The sequence below is a fragment of the Lemur catta genome, chromosome 8 (genome assembly GCF_020740605.2).
Source record: "Lemur catta isolate mLemCat1 chromosome 8, mLemCat1.pri, whole genome shotgun sequence".
In the NCBI taxonomy this organism is placed as follows: domain Eukaryota; kingdom Metazoa; phylum Chordata; class Mammalia; order Primates; family Lemuridae; genus Lemur; species Lemur catta.
The window spans coordinates 83,530,862-83,551,628 of record NC_059135.1 but is presented as its reverse complement, the minus strand read 5'-3'; the positions used below and the strand labels follow the sequence as shown (position 1 = coordinate 83,551,628).

Here is a 20,767-nt window from a genome sequence, read left to right as displayed (position 1 = left end):
TGGTAAAGAGGTCCCATTAGTTCAGGCATCTGAGCTCGTAGTCTTGATGTCTTTTTTCATCTTCTTCCCTTATATAGCACAGCCAACCGGTAACCAAATCCTTTTAATCCAACCTCTGCACCGCTTTCAAATCTCCCCTGGTCCTTTCAGTCACCGATACTTGCCTAGATAACTATTTCACTGGCTTCCTAACCGGCCTCAGTTTCTCTAGCATCATCCATTAGTAATCCATTATGTACACTGACCATTATGCACACTGATCCCGGTTATTTAAAAGTCTTCTGCTCATCTGTGATTCTTATTGTTACTATTTACAGTGAACTATTTACATGAGAAGCCCAAATCCCCTATATGACATTCAAAGCTCTTCATAATTTAGCCCCCAACCTATGTGTTAATCTCATCTCCATCCATTCCTCCCTCCCCTTTCTGTCCTTCACAGCAATCACCGGTCCCCAAACACAAAATGCATTTCAACTCCTTGTTGATCTCTCTGCCTGAAATTCCCTTCCTGACTCCTTCCAGTCCTTATATTTCCCCAAGGCTCCTCTCCAGTATTATCCTGTGTGAGGTTCTCCTCTCTTTTTTCTTAGCACTAAGGAACTAATCGCCTTGTCCTCAATCTTTCCTTCCCACTTTCTTAATACCGCTATTAGAGCATTCCTTGTCCTATTTTGGATTTTGTTATGCGTGTGTATCTCCTTCCCCAAATCACAAGCTCCTCAAGGAATTTGGCTGAGTAGAAGGGAGGCAACATACCAAGTACCTGCCAACTCTGCTTTTAAAAATAAGAGTAAACTGACGGAGGGACTTTGGCATCTGTAGAATTGATGATACCTTCAATGGGTAAGGATTGAAAATGTGGCTGATTAACTGCTGACCTGAAAATGTTAAAATTATATGTACTATCTTCATGGTAATGGAAAATTGACAATACCATCATAGAAAAGGTTCTAGCAGTCAAAGTGAGTTTTTATCATTTTGTACAGAAGAAACTTACCTGATTTTCTTCTTCTTCTTTTTTTTCTTTTAGGTTTAGGCAAGTTAAAAGGCTGAAAATCTGAAGAATGTTTCCAAAGAGTACTCTGGCTGTCACTTGCTGGGTATGGAGGAGCATGAGGAAGCTATTTCTATTACTGTCTCTTTTGCTGCCCCATGCAGCTCATTTGGAAGGCAAAAAGGACAATCAGTTCACCTGGAAACCAGGTAGGAATGCCCTGGCTGTTCCTTTGTCCCATTTTCATTAATGAGAAGAATATTCTTTCCCTTCTTGTTCTTCTTATTTGTGGAGTAGTGGGAAACATCTAGAGAGGAAAAATAGGCTGTCTTTATCATGCAGCGTACATGGGATTTTTACTCTTGCATAATTGTCTCTCCCGTCCGTGATGCTTGTTATCCTCCTGAATTTTCATGTTGTTGTCAATTAAAGTTATGATTTCCATAGTTACATCTACGTGTCCTTTGTCAAATATTTCACCACTGTGCAGCACACTTGTAGCAAAAATGACATCTGAATTTAGCTTGTATCCTCAGGCTAAGAATGCTTTGGATCAGTTTTGTAGGTGTCTTTCTTTCAGGGTTCAAAATATTTAGCTATATGCAGCATAGATCTTGTATATCCAAGTTTGGGAGCATGAAAAATTATCCTAACCTCTTTGGTCATTAGTTGTGACTATGAAGTTGCTTTAATGTATTTTGGGACCCTTAGTTACCTCATATGCGATCCTTTATGTATATGAGTAATTTGAGCTGAGGTTTGGTGGCTTATATATAACGTACATTCTTCTCTAAATACTTCCTTAATTTGGCTGTGGAAAAGATCTGTTAAATTTACTTTCAAAGCCTAATAATTTATTAACTTAAATTATGAACCCTGAACATCTTGGCTCTTTGTATCACTGATGCTTTTCTTTGCTCTGGATTTTAATTTTCTTAAAGTTTCAGAATCAGATCATTTAAAGCATTTATTACTGTTTCAAGAGTCCTTTCTTGCAAATACAGATAACTTATACACTTAGTATCATGGAGTTGGAAAATGTGATGTTGTAGAAGATCTATGGTCCTCAAAGAGTTTTCATTTTGGTCTCATCATCCATAAATTAAATAGACTGCAAACGTATTGTGTCACCATGGAAATATGTACAAAAGTGATATTTGTAATATTTAAATGACTTTGCAAAAATGAAAGTGAATTATGCTCTGAAGTATATTAAGTGAAAAAACCCGGCACCATTAGAGATACAGTCTGGAGGAAATTTAATTGCATTAAAGCCCCTATAAATTAATTTAATTGTGAGCTCCAATATCACATTAGGGATTTGCATTTTTTTCTCACAGTAGTTTTAAGAAGCTTTGGAAATAGTCCTAAAAGTGAATATTTCATTTCTGTGGTGAGGTTATTTTGTTTTAATCACAAAAGACAAACATTTTATCAAGTCAAAATAAGCCCATTTTTATGACTATCCTCTTGTCTAAAGTCTCCCCCCCCAAATGCAATTAAAGTGGTAAATAGCAAATTTGAAACACGAGTGAGATGTGTTAAGAAAATGGGCTTATTTTGAAGTAAATTTAAAAGTAAGAATGGTTTTCTAAAAACAGGTCACTGGGACAAGATGGTCAGAACCAAGTCTGCAGTGGTAGAAGTGAGAACCCTTTTCATCATGGTTTAAAATGAGCATTAAGTCACTACTCACATTTCCTCTGGTATTTGTTCCTTCTTTCCCTCCTTACAGTGCCTTTGAAAAGGTAATATACATTTTTCCCCATTTAGTTTTGCTTTTCAACCAAACTACTTGTATATAACCGATACTTTGAAAGTAGAAAAAAACTTAAAGGTACAAAATTAAAAGCAGAAGTCCAGATGTATTTCACTTTCCAATCGTTTTGTATCCTTCAGAAATTTTCCTTGTACGTGTACATAAGAACACCTTTATGCATACTTGTGTACATAAATCACACACAGTATACATACATATACACATATAATTATGGTTATCAATTAGGTTTTGCCAAGAAAGAAATGGCATGTGCAAAATAGGTAATTGAGAGTTTAATAAAAGGATTATTTACGAAAGTGGGCAAATGGGGGCAGGGTTTAAGGACAGCAGTAAGGGGCTGTGCCAGTGCCCCTGGGTGATATCAGTTGGGAGTCTCTACAGCTCCTAGGCCTGCAGGGCCCAGGAGAAAGACTAGTTCCTGGAATTGGAAAGACAACCTGATGCAGAGGATGCCTGATAGATGCAGTGACCTTTAGAGGGATGATACAACAACCTGCAGTGAAAAATAGGAAAGGGGCCAGGGGAATGAAGGGCCCCACCCTACTTTCCTTCTGTCCTCAGGTCTCCTGCCAGGGCTCCCATTGGGTAAATCCAGCCCAAAACCACAAGGCAAGGGAGTGCATTGGTATATCAATACCAGTGAACTTCTTGGGCAGGAAGCAGGGTGGAGAATGGTGGATCTGAAAACATTTAATTCATTCCTATATGCACGTATGTATACACACGTGTTTCCTATAAGCAGAATCATGCTCTGGGCCCTTTGTTGCAGCTTGCTCTTATATAATGATGTTTTGATGAATATTACATTTTAGCGTGCATAGGTCAACTGCATCTTTTAATGATGGCATAGTATTCTCTTGTACTTTTATTCAATAATTTATTTAACTAGTCCCCCGTTGCCTTATCTTTTCTTCCCCTATTGCTTGGCATTTCAGCGGTTTCTAGTTGTTTTGCTATTATAAATAATGCTGACATGAATGCAACATTATTTTAAAGGTAAGCAACAGATCGATTTGAGGATCATATCCCTTGAAGCAACTCTGGGCCATCACCTTCCAAGACAACCTCAACATCTTAGAATCTGTTTATTTATGGATGAATTTATTACATTTTATTTTTTAGCTGTATTGCAGTTGAAATGAGCTGTATTTTTATAGTATGTTATTAAATCCAGGGACTCAGGTCCACCTTAATCTGGAATTTGAACAGATTTCCATGGAGATTCAGAGAACTATACTTTATTTTAGAAACCTAGAAACCATTCTGTAGGTTTAGATTGTAGTGCCAGTCACTGAAGCTCTTTTATTGGTCTCTATTGTTTCCCCCCCTGAATCAGTAAGTTAAATGTTTGTCAATCTCATCAAAAGTAGAAGCATTTCTAGGTGAGTCTTGGCATTGGAAAAACAATGGATTGAAGAATAATAAGTGAATGACAGATTAAGTTTCTAAGGATTTCTGTACAGAGGGAGTGGCTGGTGAGTTGTTGGCAATGGGGTCATTGATCTGGCAAGGCTGTTGAATGCCTGCCATTGTGGTGAGATCTTCTGTTCTATATTTAGGGTCAGGCAATCTGTAATCTATGCCAAGAAAGAAGGACTTGTCAGCAAGGGTATGAGATAAGGAATGGTGTTGCTTGTTGTTCTAAGTTTAAATATGTGGCTATTCATGCCTGTCTGTTCTGTAGAGGTGAGCAGATCATGATCTCCGACACCACAGTAAATAGCATGAATCTCTTAAAAAATTCCTCAGTTTTGTTTTTAAGAGGTTCACTCATTCTAATAAGGCTTACCGATTCCTTACTATGTGCCAGGCATGGTAACAAACCCATGAGGTACGTTGTTTGAGAACAAAGCAGTCAAATCATTGGTCCTCCTAGAGAGGCCAATAAACATGAACAGCAGTTAAATGGAGAGTACGTGAGACGGTGGCCCATGCTGGGGAGGAAAGACAAGGCCAGGAAGAGGGATATATGCTGGTAGCGAAGACTAAAAGTTTAAATACCTTGTTCATGGGATGCCTCACTGAGGAAATGATTTGAGTAAAGACCTGAAGAAAGGAAGGGCGTTAGCCATGGGGATATTGAGGTGAAGAACATTCCAGGTGGGGGGAACAGGAAGGACAAAGGCCCTGAGGTGGGAGTGTGTGGGGCATGCTTGAGGACCAGAGCGGGGACTAGTGTGTGGAGCAGAGTGAACATGGGAGGGAGATAGGAGAGAGGTCAGAGAGGACTCACACCAGCTGTGTCCTCATAGGTCAAAATAAGATTTTTGCATTTACTCCATGTGAGATGGGATACCACTGAAGCATTTGGAGAGAGTAGTGATATGATCTGACTTTCTTTTCAACAAGATTTGAAGAGGACCCTTGCGGATGGCCAGTTGAGAAGAGCATGGCAGGGAGGCCAGTTAGAAGGCTCCTGCAGAAATAAAGAGGGGAGTGATGACGATAGCTTGAACCAAGGTCATGGCAGTGAAGGTGGGGGGAAGGGGTTGAATTGTGGATGTACTTAAGAGTGGTTTTGCCCTGCGGTGGATATTTGGCAATGTCTGGAGACATTTCTGGTTGTCACACTGGGGTGGGGTACTACTGCAATCTGTTGGGTAGAAGCCAGGAATGCTACTAAATATCCCAAAATGCACAGGATAGCTCCCTACAACAAAGAATTATCAATCCCCAAAATGTCAGTAGTGCCCAGATTGAGAAGCCCTTATGTAAGGTATAACCATCAAGATTTCCTGATGTGAGGTGGGAGGGAAAGCGACACAAGGTGATGCTGACTTTGCCCTGAGCAGATGGAAGAGGAGTTGCCGTTGTTTAAGATGGGCTGACTATCAAGAAGCTGGGATGGAGGGAATGTTAGGAGCTCAGTATTGGACATGCTAAATTTTTGATCCTGATAGGAATTCATGTGGAAGTGTTGATGAGGAAGTTGGATACATGGGGTCTGAATTCAGGAGAGAGGTTTCTGCTAGAGATATAAATTTGGGAGCCCCTACTAAGGAGGTAGAATTTAAACGTGTAGCCTTAGAAATGAAGATGTGGGCTTGAAATTTGTGATCCTGAATATGTAGAGGATACAATTCTAATATACTTCCTTTCGGGAGCCAAATGCCATCTTAAAAAATTATTGTGGTAAACTACAGATAACATAAACTTTCCTATTTTATCCATTTTAAAGGATGCAATTTAGTGATATTTAGTACACCACAGTGTGGTAGAACCATCATCGCTGTGTAGTTCTGAAACATGTTTAGCACCCTCAAATTACATTTTGCAAAAGAGGTTATAAAAAGACTGGAAAACAAATTTTGTTTTGAATAATAAGGTCTGAAAAAAAAAAACCCTTCATATTTGTTTCTTCGTAACAGACTTTTGTGATAGCCTTTAAGTCATCCTAAGAGATCACTCTAGCATGGTAGAAAGAGCTGAAGCTTTGGACACAGGTAGACCTACGTTCAAATCCCACATGTCCAAGGGGAGAAAGTTATTTATCCTTATTTCTGAACCTTATTTATTTATCTGAAAATAAGGCTAATAATAAACCTGTTTTGAGAATGAAGTAAGACAATATGTTGAAATACCTAATGTGTAGGGGCTATTCAGTAACTGTTAGCTACTATTTCTATCATTATTATATAATAATTTCATGTTTAAAATATTTATTTATGCTTTTATGTTATACATTTTTTTTTTTTTGAGGCAGAGTCTTGCCCTGTTGCCAGGGCTAAAGTGCAGAGGCATCATCAGAGCTCACTGCAACCTCCAACTCCTGGGCTCAAGCTATCCTCCTGCCTGAGCCTTCACACCTGGTTAATTTTTTCTATTTTTGGTGGAAATGGGGTCTCGCTCTTGCTCCACCTGGTCTCAAACTCCTGACTTCAAGTGACCTTCCCACCTTGGCCTCCCGGAGTGCTAGGATCATAGGCATGAGCCTCTGTGCCTGCCTTCAATTTTTTTATACTTTTCTTCCTTAGATGCACAAAAAAAGAGAGATTGTTTGACAGCTATATGAACTTTATTAATAAATGGTCATAAATTATTTTACTGACTTTTTAGGTCTATAACTTTCTTTCTACATGCCAGACTCTTAGAAAGTTTTAATTTCAGTAGCTCCTGCTCAATGAATAGAAAGAGTGAGAATAATGATCTATGTTCTAAGAACTAAGTAGATAAGTTGGAATTAATCTTTCAGGAAAAAGAGATTATGAAAATTGCATTGCATAAGGAATAAAGTATCTTACATATGTTAATATTTAATTGTAGTTTAAATAATAATGTTTCCAGTGTAGAAAGTACTTTAAGGAAAAATTGCATTATATTTATTTTACATATATATTAAAGTTTAAGAATTTTAGAGAAAATAAAATGTTCCTAGGAAAGAGCTATTTTGTAAAATATGTGCTAGAAGTCCACAAACTATTTCTTCTGGGAATTTGATTATATTGAAATCATTTTAATTACTTCTATGCATATTAGTTTATCTAAGAGGCATGCCTGTAACATATTCTCAATAGTATTAAATCTGTGATAGCAAAGAGTATAGACATATATGGCATGGGGCTCACTACTAAAAATTCTAATCATTTTTTCTTAGAGACCACAAGCACTAATTTTATAATCCTCCCAATAGATCAGAAAAACAGCTGTGTTACCTAAATAACACAAAATAAATTACTCTGCTATTATTTTTTCTAAATTGTACTAAAATGTAGGCTCCATGAGGACAAGGTATTTTACTGGTTTTACTCATGTATATATTCCAAGTACCTAAAACATAAATAACTTTTGCATAATATTAATATATCCCCAGCACATTAAGTAAAATGAGGGGCACTGTCTTTGGGTGTGTTTTTGTATGTGTGTGTGTGTGTGTGTGTGCGCACATGCATGTGTTTAGGGGGATTGAGAAGTGAGACGATGAAAAAGGAGGATCCATGTTACTCTAGAGCTTGAAGTATATGCTGAGAGAATATAAAATGACTGAAAACCAAAGTCAAACATAAATAAGTAAACGTGAAAATAAAGGATCCGTATTTTCATGTTGCTTGGTTCTGGTACTATTGCTGATCCTCGTTGGAAAAGATATTGAATTCATTTTTTAAGAGACAGAATAGGTACACAGTTAAAAATTTAAATATTACTCCAGTCCTTATGATGAGATATTACTGTTTGATCCCACCTCCCAGTTTGATTCCACAGAGGCACTCAGTTTTAACTCTTTTTGCTGTTTATTATAATATTCACCTTCATATTTCTGAGTAATATGCTCATATGCTCATTATGGATATTTTCTTGATTTATATGTGTATATATATATTATTTTCCATTGATTTTCTGTTATGTTAGTTGAGTATTTATCTCTCATCTATCTGCCCCTCCCCTCCTTACTGCAGTCCTTAAAATAGTTCTGTGAAAATATTCACATTAATAAACAATGTTTATATTCTGTGTCAATACTGTTCTCTGCTGAGTCAAGCAGTATACTATGCATTTGCATCCTTTCTTGTCAGCTTTTTGTTTTACATAGAAATGAAAAATTACCTTATTTTTTCTTTTGCTTGGTCATCTTCCAGCCCACTGCTTCTTTTCCCCCAGTGCTCCATTTGATGTGTCACATGCCCATTGTTAAGTTTTTGAAACACTAGAGCACAGTTCCAAACACCCTATTATGTTTTTTTCTTTGGGAGATCTTTCCACAGCCCTCCGTCTGCCTGGTTCCATTTGTGCTGCTGCACAGTTGTCATCTGTGGAACATCCCTTTGTTCTGTCTCATCTGGGATCCTTGTACCCTATTTTGTGTTTCCCTTTCTTGCCATATTTTCCAGAACTGCTAAACTTATCCTCTAGTACTGCTAAAATAGGGTACATCGGAAGTAATTCTGCAAATCCTTTCATATCCAAAAGGGTCTTTGTGGTTGCAATATATATGATTGATAGGTTTGGTATGGAATTCAAGGATAACAGGCAGTTAGTTTTCCTTCAGAATTTTAAAAGTCTTGCTTCATTGTGTTGTAACCTCCAGTGTTGTTACTGAGAAGTTTGATGTCATTCTGATCTCATCTTTTTGTGCAGCTCCTAAGCCTTCCAGAGTATAAATTGCATATTTGTATAAATTGCAAGTATAAATTGGGATTTTGCTGTTGTCATCATACTCTTCTGTAGGCACCTAATCTTCAGCTTCCTTTACATTGCCAAGGGGCTAAGAGCACCTCTGTCTGCTCTTCATGTTGCAAAATTGATTGCCGTCTTCTCCACCTTTAACTCTTATCCTGTTGGTCTCATCTTTTTACACCTCTTGTTGATTTGAGTCATATGTTTTAGTGCCTTTGCTGTCATTTCAGTAGAGCATTAGGAGAGAGTGAAAATACATATTTATGTTATGTCCCCCACATTAATGGGAAATCTTCTCGTTTACTTTTTATTACTTCTACCACAGACTTTTTTTTTCTGGAATAGAATAGCACGTTGAAGTGAGTTCATTTTGTGGTGATTGACTCAGTTATTCTCTTTGAGAATATCCTAAAAAAAATCTGCCCATAATAAAATTAACTGGCCATCCAACTTTGCCCACTTTAAAACTTCAAAAACCCTGATGCAAATGTTCATTGGCTATAGATGATTGGGGGTCGGATTGAGCTACTAGATTGGCCATTGATATGGGAAAGATTTCTGTCTGGTGATCAGATTATCGATGGAGAAATTCCTTTATGGCACCTGGATTATCTCCCTTCACCTTTTTCTTCCATGGTGGAAATAAACAGTTAAAGTTCAAAACAAGTCAGAACTATGAAAGTGGGACTGAAACGTGAATTAAAGACTCAATGACAGTATTATGAATTCATAAAGGTTACCTTTATGGTCATGACCTTAGGTGCTATTATAAAGCACAGTCAATCTTATTGGAATCAAATATTTTTAAAAAGTACACCTTCCCATAGGTTCCTTATGGATTTATTCTTTTCATTCAGTTATTTTGAGATTTCAACCAAGGTCCCAAAACTTTGTAGCCACAGATGACATCTGTGCTATAGACGTTAGTGTCACAGATGAGATCTAAGAGTCAAGCAGAGAAATAGTTCAAAGGGTATAAATTTAACACCACTCACATTTACTTTCTTTTAATAATATGTACTGTTAAAGCTTATTTTCTTAGAAAAACTATAAATATGAATTAGCCATCTCATCTTTTTGTTTCTTTTCTCTTTAGAGTTACTATGGGAACCAAACTGTGGATTATGTAGAAAATATGTGATATTATTGCCCCCTTACATTGATAATTTACCCCCAAAAGTGTAGTTTTATCTTCCAGTAGTGGATTCCATTCATGAATACACTTAACTGCAAAAGTAACACAATAAATGGTAAGAATAACATATGGAATTTTTTTTTGTAGATTTTCCCTCTGTTTCAATAATTTTTTCATTGAATGTAGCTGTTCAAATATTTCTATTGCTAAGTATGCATACTATGTTGAAAAGGAGTGCTGGCATTTTTAATCCTTTTTAGAAACCTGTTTTGAGGCTTAATTACTTAGCTGTATTTGTATAGAACTTTGAACCCTTTTCAAATGCCTGTAAATAATAAAGGAGCTGACACTACGTACTAGGCAGGGGGGTGGAGTGGTTAGGAACACGGACACTGAAATCAGACTGTCTGGGTTTTAAGCCAAGCTATGTGTGACTTTGAGCAAGTTCCTTAACTTTATCCCTCTACCTTCTCATCAGTAAAATGGGAACAAATGAGAAAAACTATGTAAAACCTAGTTGATATTCTATAGTATATACCCAAACTAAATTTTCTATACTCAAAGTGCGTACTCCATGCTCAAAGTCATATTAAGCACTTAAATAATGCTACTTTTTATCACTGATAAATGGGTGTTGGTCAAAGAAACTTATTCTCTGTCCCTCCACCTTCTGACATGTAGAACATAATGCAGTTTGGATATTATAAACATGCGCCTAATAATACATATCATTTTTAAAGGTCATTAGATATTCTTTTTTGGCACTTTAAAGTTTATTTTCTAAAACATTATTTTTAAAATTTCTATCTTATTACATAATTCTAGTGGTATTCCTCATGTACCTTAAAGCTGTTTCAAATATTGCACCGCCAATGTTTTCCCCTGACATTTTCATTCATAAAACTCTATTTTATGGTTTTCAAAGCAAGAGCTATGGGATTCTATCCAAAGCAATTACCAGGCAGAATGTAGTCTCAAAGCTTTCTTAGAGCTGGCCTGTTTGATCAAACCCACGTTTAAGCTTAGATGGGCACATACCATTGACTTCTTCCAGTTTAAGCTTGAAATGTGGGGGAAAAAAAGAGTGTAACATCTTTATATTTGGTAATAAGTTCAAAAATTACTATGTTATAGCAGCTTCTCTTTTATTTAGCTTACATGAGCCTCACAATGGCCCTGGGATGTTGTAGGTAGGACAGGGATCCTAATTTATCTTACAACTGAAGAAATTGAGTTTGAATAGCATAGATATGTGACAGAACTAACACTTGCCTAGTGTCCTTTCACTGCTTGAGTTTTCCTATGACAAAGTCTTAGGTTTTTCTCTTTTGAAACTATGAATTTAGAACTGCTTATGATGTTGCCATTCTCCAAAGGGAATCTCAGGAGCTAAAAAGATTGTCACTTTTTATATTTCCTTAGATTTCATGTTAATTAGTTACCATTTTGAGTGCTTGATGATCCAGATGAACAAATGTTGCCTGCCAAGTGGATACTTCTCTTTTATGGCATTCTACACTGACACACACTAGTAATTGTTAGACTGAAAGACTGGCTATATTTTGAACAACTTTATTAATGTATAATTTATATAGCATACAATTTGTCCATCTAAAATGTATAATTCATTTGTTTTTGGTACATTTACCAAGTTGTGCAAGTCATCACCATAATCTAATTTTAAATCATTTTCATCACTGCAATAAAATCCTGCATGCCCATTTACATTTAATCCCTGGTCCCACCTCCAGCCCAGGCAACCACTAATCTGTTTTCTGTCTTTATTAATTGCCATCTCTGGATATTTCATTTAAAGAAAATGATACAGTATTGGTCTTTTGTGGCTGGCTTCTTGCACTTCACTTAATGTTTTTGAGGTCATCTATATTAGAGCATATATTAGTGTTTGATTCCTTTGTATTGCTGATTAGTATTCCATTGTGTGGATATAGCACATTTTAAAAAATGTATTCACAAGTTGATGGATGGTTGTATTGTTTTTACTTTTTGTCTACTACTGAGCATAGTGTACAAATTTTGGTATAGACATGTGCTTTCATTTTTCTTGGGAGTGGAATTGTTGGGATTTATGGCAAAAACACGTTTAACGTTTTAAGAAATGCAAACTATTTTTCAACGTGGCGGAACCATTTCACGTTTTCACCAGCAATATATATGAGAGTTCTGTTTCTCCATATTCTTGCTAACATTTGTTATTGTCTGTCTTTTTTATTATAGTTATTTTAGTTGGTGTGAAATAGTTTCTCATTATGGATGTGATTTGCCTTTAACTAACGACCAATGTTATCTTTAGAAGTATTTATTAAACACTTGTATATTTTCTTTGGTGAAATATCTATGCAAATCTTTTTGCATTTTTTTTATTAGATTCTTTGTCTTCTTATTAGTGAATTTCAAGAGTTCTTTGTATGTTTGAATGTAAGTCCTTTATTGGATGTGAGTTTTGCAAATATTTTCTCTCCGTATGTAATTTGTCTTTTCAGTTTTTATGGTGTTTTTTGAACTGCAAAAGTTTTGTATTCTGATGAAGTCCAATTTACCAATTTTTAAATGTATGAATTATATTTTAGGTCCCATGTCTAAGAAATCTTTGCCTTATTCAAGGTCTCAAAGATTTTCTCCCATGGTTTTTCTAAAATTTTCATAGTTTTAGCTCTTACATTTAAGTCTGTGATCTATTTTTAATTAATTTTTTTGTATGGTATGAATAAAGGTCTATGTTCAATTTTTTTGCATGTGGATATTCAATTGTACCAGCATAATTTGTTATAAAAATATGGAAATTTAATGGAAATTTCTCATTGAATTGCCTTGGTGTCTTTGTTGAAAATCAATTGACCGTAAATATAGGGGGTTATTTCTGCACTGCCTATTCTGTTCCATTGATCTCTGTATCTGTCCTTCAGCCAGTACTATACTGTCCTGATAACTGTAGCATTATAAGAAGTTTGAAATTGGGAAGTGAAATTCCTTTGACTTTGTTCTGTTTTTCAAAATTGCTTTTGCTATTTTCTTTTTCATTTCCATTTCCATTTTAGGATGTCACAATTTCTGTGTAAAACTCTGATGAAATTTTGATAGGGATTGTGTTAAATCCGTAGATCAATTTAGAGAGAATTACTCTCTTAACAATTTTGAGTCTTTAAGTCCATGAACATGGAATGTCTCACCATTTCTTTAATTTCTCCCAGCAATGTTTTGTAATTTTCAGTATACAAGCCTTGAACTTCTTTTGTTAAATTTATTCATAAATATTTGTAGTCATCTTGCATGGAGTTGTTTTCTTAATTTCTTTTTCAGTTTTTTGACTTCTAGAGCAAAGAAATGGAATAGATTTTTGAAAATATAAATCTTGTATCTTGCAATGATTAATTATTAAATTTATCATTCAATGATTAAGCTATTCTCTGCTTAAAGTTGATATTTGGGAGCTTTATAGAATTTTCTGGACTTTCTGAATATTAAATATAAGAGTAAAGCTTATTTCCAGTACTCTCTGCCTAATAGAAGCTGGCAATGTGCTAAAACTCACTTGAAATATGAAAGTGGGGAACTGAGACTTTTAATAATCATTGCTACCTCTTATGTCCAGGAGGCCACTCCTAGACCCTTATCATGGCAAGAGTCATTTTTTTCCAGCACAAAAATCAATATAGCACATACCCTTTAAAGTACCAGTGAACTATGTTAAGAAAAATACCCTTAGTTAAATGAACAGACTATTAAAAGATAGCAGGAGCTGGCCAGGGTCTTTTAGCTTATATTGTTGAGAGTACCTGGTTCAAATAGGAAGGAAGTATTGCTTTTCTGTTTTTTAAAATCTTTGTTTAGAGATAAATCCTGTAGGCTATCACTAGTGCTCTCAAATTCTAGGCCCTTGGGAGTTAAATGTCTTGTTTTTCTTTTAATATTTATTTGTATTTTGTATTATTATATGTTTAAGTAACTGCTATTTATCATTCAGCTATAAGGTGCAAGATAAATGCCTATTGCATTCTTAAATGTGATTTTAAAATGGTATTTTTACACTGTAACTTTTCTTCTGGGAGCACATGTCCAATTTTATAAGGCAAGTCAATTGGACAATGTATTTTAGTTAATGTAAATGGGTTTTGTACTTTAGTTTCCAGTGAAGCACAGCTATATTTAGCTCCCCTAAATGGTGCAAGGTTTCATAAAGTTCAAAAAGTTACAAGTAGCTGAGACTCTTATTCATTGCATTTCAGTGGGTTTATGTTACGATTTTTGTAAGTGGAGTTCCTAAAATTACTGGTGGGAAAATTTAAGGATTATAAATGGGCATTCATGTGTTTGCTACTTACCAGCATTTATGTTAATTTAAGTTCAGAGAACCAGATGGATTCTGATACTGCTACCCAGAATATTTATGTCAAGTATTACAAGCTGATTTTAAGATTCAATCAATGAATAATTTAAGCAAAGTATAAATTTTGTAGTTGTTAACATGTTGATAATATGCCAGTGTATACTTAGCTGGGAGCTTTGGTAGTGCAGCCTCCTGCTCCTAGCATGTCTTGTTTGGCTAGTTATGAAAAATCACTTTTCAAATTAGAACTTAATAAAAACTTCCCTGCTCTGAACAGTAAGTTCCACTCCCTATGCGATTAGTGGTTTCATTTCTTTCTCAGCAGTTGGGTAATGATTATGGCTCCAGATGCAGTGAGAGTGATAAAGAGATTGATTAATTTCACTTGAAAGGGCATATGTTCAAAGAGAATCCAATCGGAACACCATGAATGAGGCTGTGACATCTTTGCAGCCCAGAGTCATATGTACCCTTACTGGGTGTCTGACTGGTGCTGAGAGTAGGATCTCTGCACCAGTGCTACTAATCCACTTGGTGCGTAAAATACTGGGTCTTGCTCATACCTAATGGACACGTGTGTGAGTGTGTGTGTGTGTGCTCTTACTGCTTCTCTCATTGTAGTAAGTTATTTGTGACAGCTAAAAAGGTTTCTTTGGATCCTTAGGGATGCCTTCGAGGTATGTTGTCATTGATCAATAGAACCAAAGTCGCCTCTGAATCATGGCTTAATTTAGAACACATCTCTCTCTCTCACACACACACACACACACACACACACACACACCATACACCCATACCACACAATAAAATCTCTCTCTATTTTAGTTTGAAAAAAACATTTTCAATATTACAGCAGGGTGAACATATAGAAAGACTTTCTATTACATTTTATAAAAGACAAAAAAAGGATCTGTTTTCTACGTCTAATGCTTTATCAGCTGACATTTATTTGCTACTTCCTATTTCCAAGGAACACATTTTATCATAAATGCTTTTTTGATGTGCCACTCCCTTTCATTTTCATGCATTATGTAATCTTTACAACAAATATTTTATAACAATTTTAAAGTGACTCAAAAGTTACTTTTTAAGACAAAAATGTTAATATCCATAAAAAATGATGGGTTTCATTTTGATGAAAGAAAGATGAAGATGCACAACCCATTTTAGTGTGAAGCTTAAACTTAGTGAATTTTGCTTGTGAGTCTATAAATGAGTGGATGGGTGTATGTTCCTAAATAGACAAAATTCATGTACTCGCCATTTGGAAAGTGTCTCATATACAAATCTCCATTGTAAGATGTGAGGTTAGAAAATTACATAAATATATGATACTTAGAAAACTATCATCATAATCTTTTTCTCAGTTTTTTTGTAATCCAGAAAAATGTTCTCAGTTCTTGGATTTTCTGATTGTTTTACTAGAAAAGAAAAGTTTTGATCTGAAATGTCTTAGGTTCTTTTTCCTGTCTTTATCCTGGAATCCTAAGATTCTATTCATGTAGCAAATAGTACCTGGGTGGTTATTATATGTCGCATGCTGTGCTGTGGGAGTTACAAAGCAGAGAAAGACACAGCTCCTGTTTCCAAGTAGGAGGGGTGTCATATAATGGTCCAAGTAGACCGTGGCCCATGAAGACCCATTATGAAAGAGCACCAAGAAGAATTTCCCTCTACAATATATTGATGGAAACCCCTTAGATGTTTTAAAAGTATTTTCTTTCCTCAGTGCTTCTAGTGTTTTAAAACTCTAGAACATTGTCAGAGAAAGCCCATGTGCTCCTAATCACTAGATTCTGAAGTAGACAATAAGGTCACTAGAGGCTGGTAATGAGATGCATGGAGAGGGGAAGTTTGAGAAGAATTTCATAACTATTTAAACACTCCTCACCTGCTTAGGTTAAATTTTTAAAAATGATTGGGGGAAGTGACTTTAGCTCTTTAAGTCCTTTTGATATTTTGAAGACATTTCCGTTAGATGAACTTTGACATGGAGAAATTCCCCCAGAGAGTTGTATTTATAACACACAAAAAAGGAACTATGTATTCTCACTGGTTGTTTTTTTTTTTTTTTTTTTACAAATCAAGGATACTTTTAAAGAGTTTTTTTTTTTGAGAAGCATCTTGTATTCAGTATAAAATCCAGGGATGCGTTAAAAGGTATGCTTCACCCTTTCTTACTCATCTTTGTTAGACTCTCTGATTTGTTTGCCCTTGATTGATTTTGAAATAGACAAGCCAGCTTTCAAACCAGACCATGATTTAATTATTACAGAACCCAAAGCCTAAAATCAGATTTGAAGGTATGTTGAAACAATGTTCAGAACGAATTAGTGAATAGATGCAGAGTATATGGCACCAATATCTGACGCTCCTATGCTAGCCTAACAGTAGTGCATTTCCCTGAAGGTCTTCACCTCTGAAGGGCAGAAGGTGGAATTTGATGATGCCACTTAATCTGGGCTGAGTACACTCAAGTCATGTAATGGAAGTGCTGGGATCGTTAAACAGTCTAAAAGCTAAGAAAATGGAGGAAAGGACAAATGCAGGATATACTGAATTTATTGGCTAGATAGGGACCATATTTTAGGGTGATTCAATTCGCAATCTGAACTTTGATGTCAGGACTGACACCAGAGATCAGCTAAAGTACAATTTATTTTTTAATAGTTTCAGAGGTCATTATAATTGTTTGGATCATAATGAAAGATATGTTTAAGCCAATGGTTTCACAGAATTTTCAAGCTGGAAGAGCCCTTGAGATCAGTAAACCTGGCCTCTTCATTAACGAGGGCCAGGAAGGCAGTTTGGAACAACAGAGATGCAACTGGAACATGTGCTCCCTGAGTGCATCCTTCGGTCCCTGGTCCAAGTGCAGCTGGATATGCTTCCACATATGCTGATGACCGCAGGGGCTGGGGGTGCACACCCTGGCAGGAGGGAGCTGACGGTGGGATTTCATGGTACACATTCCACTTTTTGTAATCTAAAGAGTAGGAGGTCATTAAAAAATGGGAGCTAAAATCAACGTTCTTAGGAGGAGTCTCAGTCAGGAGAAAGAACAGATGAAAAAAATACAGCAGAGATGTCCACAGTGACTTCCTAGAAAGTCAAGATTCCTGAGCCCTTACTGGGTAAAAGAGAAGCACCCGAGAGTCTGGACCAGCATCCGCAGCTCTGGAACCTGGTAGAAAGAAGCAGACACTCCAATATATTTACATAGGAGAAAACTTCATTTTAAAATCAGTGCCAAGAATGACCAGCTTTACAAGTTTGTCCAGCAGGGAGGCATTTTGAGGTTGAATGAAAGTGGCACGTGTCCAGCTTTGTTCTTGCTGGTGTATGAGTTTAGGCCGTTGTGCATCCGCTCTGTGCCCTAGTGTGCTACATCCCTTCCCTCACTCACTTGGTGAACATTACCATTGCATTTATCATGACCCTTGCCATATAATGTAAAATAAGGTTATTGATAGCTACTCCAGAAGGTGTTTTTGTAAAATGTGAAATTGGATAACATATTAAAACACTTAGCACAGTGCCCGGCATCTGTTAACTGTAGGAGATAGAATTGATGCTGGTGTTGAACTGCTGGCACAGGGAAACCACGTGTGTAGCTGGGGAAAAGGAGTAAGGGGATCAAGAATATGACATGAAAATGGGCGAAAAAAAATGATTATGGGGAGATAACACGGTTTTGAAAGTAGTCTTTCCCTGACACTGGGAGGTAATTTTTTTGGTTTTATTTTCTTTTTGTTATTTGCTCTCTTGCTTTCAGAATACTTTTTTTTTAATTAAAGAAGAGAGTAAAACATCTTAAAATACATTTCCTTCATGTCCATCTCAAAGGTGGTCCAGCTACAGAGCTGGGGTATGGACAGGGTAGAGGTCTTTCACCCCAGTGTACCTCAGCCCTCCCTCCTGAGTGACAGAGGCACATGGAAGGCCAGCACCCTACCCCACACCCATACACACACTGGCCTAACGGATCAGTAATTCTGAGTTGCAAAAATGGAAGGAGCCTGGCTTTGTATCACAGGGCTGGCGAGCTAGGCTGGTGCCTCCACGGAAGTTGGGCGTACTTGTTAAGAAAACAATCAGGCATGGAGCTTCCCCTGTGCTCCCAGCACAGTGGCCAGGGTCACCACCTTACACAAGATCCTGTACCTCCTTCTTGGGTCTTAGGATAAGTGACAGAAGGAATAGGAACTTTCAATGGAGTTCTCAGGATCCAGCAAAGTCTCTCTATGGTGTGTGTGTGTGTGTCTGTCTGTCTGAGCAGAGCCAGAGGCATGATTTTTGGAAGCCTTAAAGCCAATGGCCAAACCCGCAGTCCTGGTTATGTCCCCAAATGGTCCCAAATGATGGGGGAGGATAAGGATAGGCATTTTCCTTGGGAGAGAAAACACGTTTCCCTTTCTCATAATTCAATACTATGTGGTATGGGGTGGGAGTATCAGGCAACCCCAGCAGAGGTGGGAAGAGGTGAAAGTGGTGCCATGGAGTGAAGGCACATGCCTGCGGTATCCTGCCCAAGGCAGAGGTAACCCACATTGGGGCTGGCCTGAGTGGCACCAGGAGGTGTCTGAATGAATGGACCATCATGATCCTTGAGATGGAGGCAGGTGGCAGGTGCAGAGAAGGGGAGCCAGTGGCTGAATTTGGTGGGTTAGCAGTAGTGCACAGTACTGAGGGTTCCTCCCTACCTTGGCCCGGGAAGAGTTCACACTCAGAAGTACTTCCTGGGCTGGCTCTGGGAGAGATGGGGAATGCTCTGGTGTGGCTTCTGAAGGGCTCCCTCTTCCCCTCCTCTGAGTAGCTGCAGACCTGTTATGGGCTAAGGGTTTGTGGAAAGAACCCCATGCTCACAAGGATTGGAGCCAATGTGCTTGGGGCCTGGCCGAGACATCCTGCCCCATGCCAGGGGCCATCTCTTCCCTGGTCAGGACACTGAGGGGCAGGACAGCTGGTGTGCAACAATAATGGTGCATCCCAGTTGGGGGAAGCAATGAGTGGTATGGAGACTGCCAGGAGCCTCCCTGGTCTCACTGGGAGATAATTTTGGAAGAAATGTAATAAGTTGGACAAAGGAGATAGAGAAGGCTGAGAGTTAAAAAAAAATAGAGAGAGAAAAAACAAAAATTGTTTGCTTCCAGAAAGTGTTGCATGTTTCATTTGATGTGGTTTTTTTTTGTTTGTTTATATTCATCTGAAAACTTCAGTGTCATTTGTTGGGGATTCTACACACTCATACAATGCTGGAGCTGGTGTGGCCTCCCATTTTTCAACTGAGGAAAATGAATCTGTAGGAGGGAATTGAATCATTCATTCTCTACATCTTTGGCCTTGCCCTTCACATTTACTATCTGATGTGATCCTCATAGGAACCCCACGGGCTATGTCGGGGTCTTACTCTCCTTTTGCGTGTGGGTTGCTTAAGAAAACACAGGAAATAATTCGTAAAAGGGAAATTAGAATCCAGCTTTTCAGATAATTTGTTGAGCACTCTTATTATCATTCTACTTAGTTTAGTAGTGCGATCTTACCAAACTTCACTCTACCTTCATTTTTTCAATCGACAATCAGATATTTATGAAGCATTTTCCATGGTACTTAGCATGTTCTAGGCCTTGAGGATACAATGATGATTCCCTCTTTCTCCACTCAGGGACTTGACCATCTGGTTAGTGAGGCAGCACAGAAATAGTCACAGAAAGGAAAGCTAATAGAGATATCTCAAAAGCATTAGAATACAAAAATTATATGAAAAATATTGTTTTGAACAATGAGAAGGAGCTGTAATAGCTCTGCATAGCAAATGTTAGATCAAGTGCTATGCTGTTTATGTATTGGAAAGACCATGACATTGGTTCTAAATTAATAGCCAGGTTTGTAATCATCCTCTTTAATCATGAAAGTGCTTATTCTCATCACTAAGCTTTGGTAGAATGTTCTGGTATCTAATACAATATTGTATGTCAGGAATAGTGTATCATTTTTGGTTGTAGGCGGATACACCAATGATAACCGACAATTCAAGGCAAGTACATCATTAGGCATTGAGACAAATGATCATTATGGATAATCCAAAATTGAGGGAGCATGTGGTCTCGTGTGAAAACAGAACTCCAGGGACAGTCAGATGGAAGAAGACAGTTGGGGCTAGTGTTGGAGCCTCGGCTTATATTGGGGAGGGTTGTGGCTCTGAGTCTTGAATACCCAGTGGGGATACTCACAATTTACAGCAGAATCAGCTGTGGCATTTTGCTTGCCTGGGCAGCCCCGTGAGTGTAGACGGGTTCTTAGTGGTGAAATAACGTGGTCTCAACATTCCAACACGTTCAACCTGGTCTTCTCTGCCTTGCAGGCCATCTGCTTTGCTTTCTGTGATCCATTTTC

At 37.4% G+C, this 20,767-nt stretch overlaps 1 protein-coding gene across 1 annotated transcript in view; it reads left to right on the top strand.

Moving 5' to 3' along the window:
* The first annotated feature begins 1,046 nt into the window (after window positions 1-1,046).
* Window positions 1,047-20,767, top strand: part of THSD7B (thrombospondin type 1 domain containing 7B) — a 718,374-nt gene continuing 698,653 nt past the window's right edge. Inside the window, exon 1 of the mRNA XM_045559264.1 lies at window positions 1,047-1,206. Within this exon, the coding sequence (XP_045415220.1) occupies window positions 1,068-1,206 (139 nt within the window). The 5' untranslated portion in view covers window positions 1,047-1,067. The remainder of the gene's footprint in view (window positions 1,207-20,767) is intronic.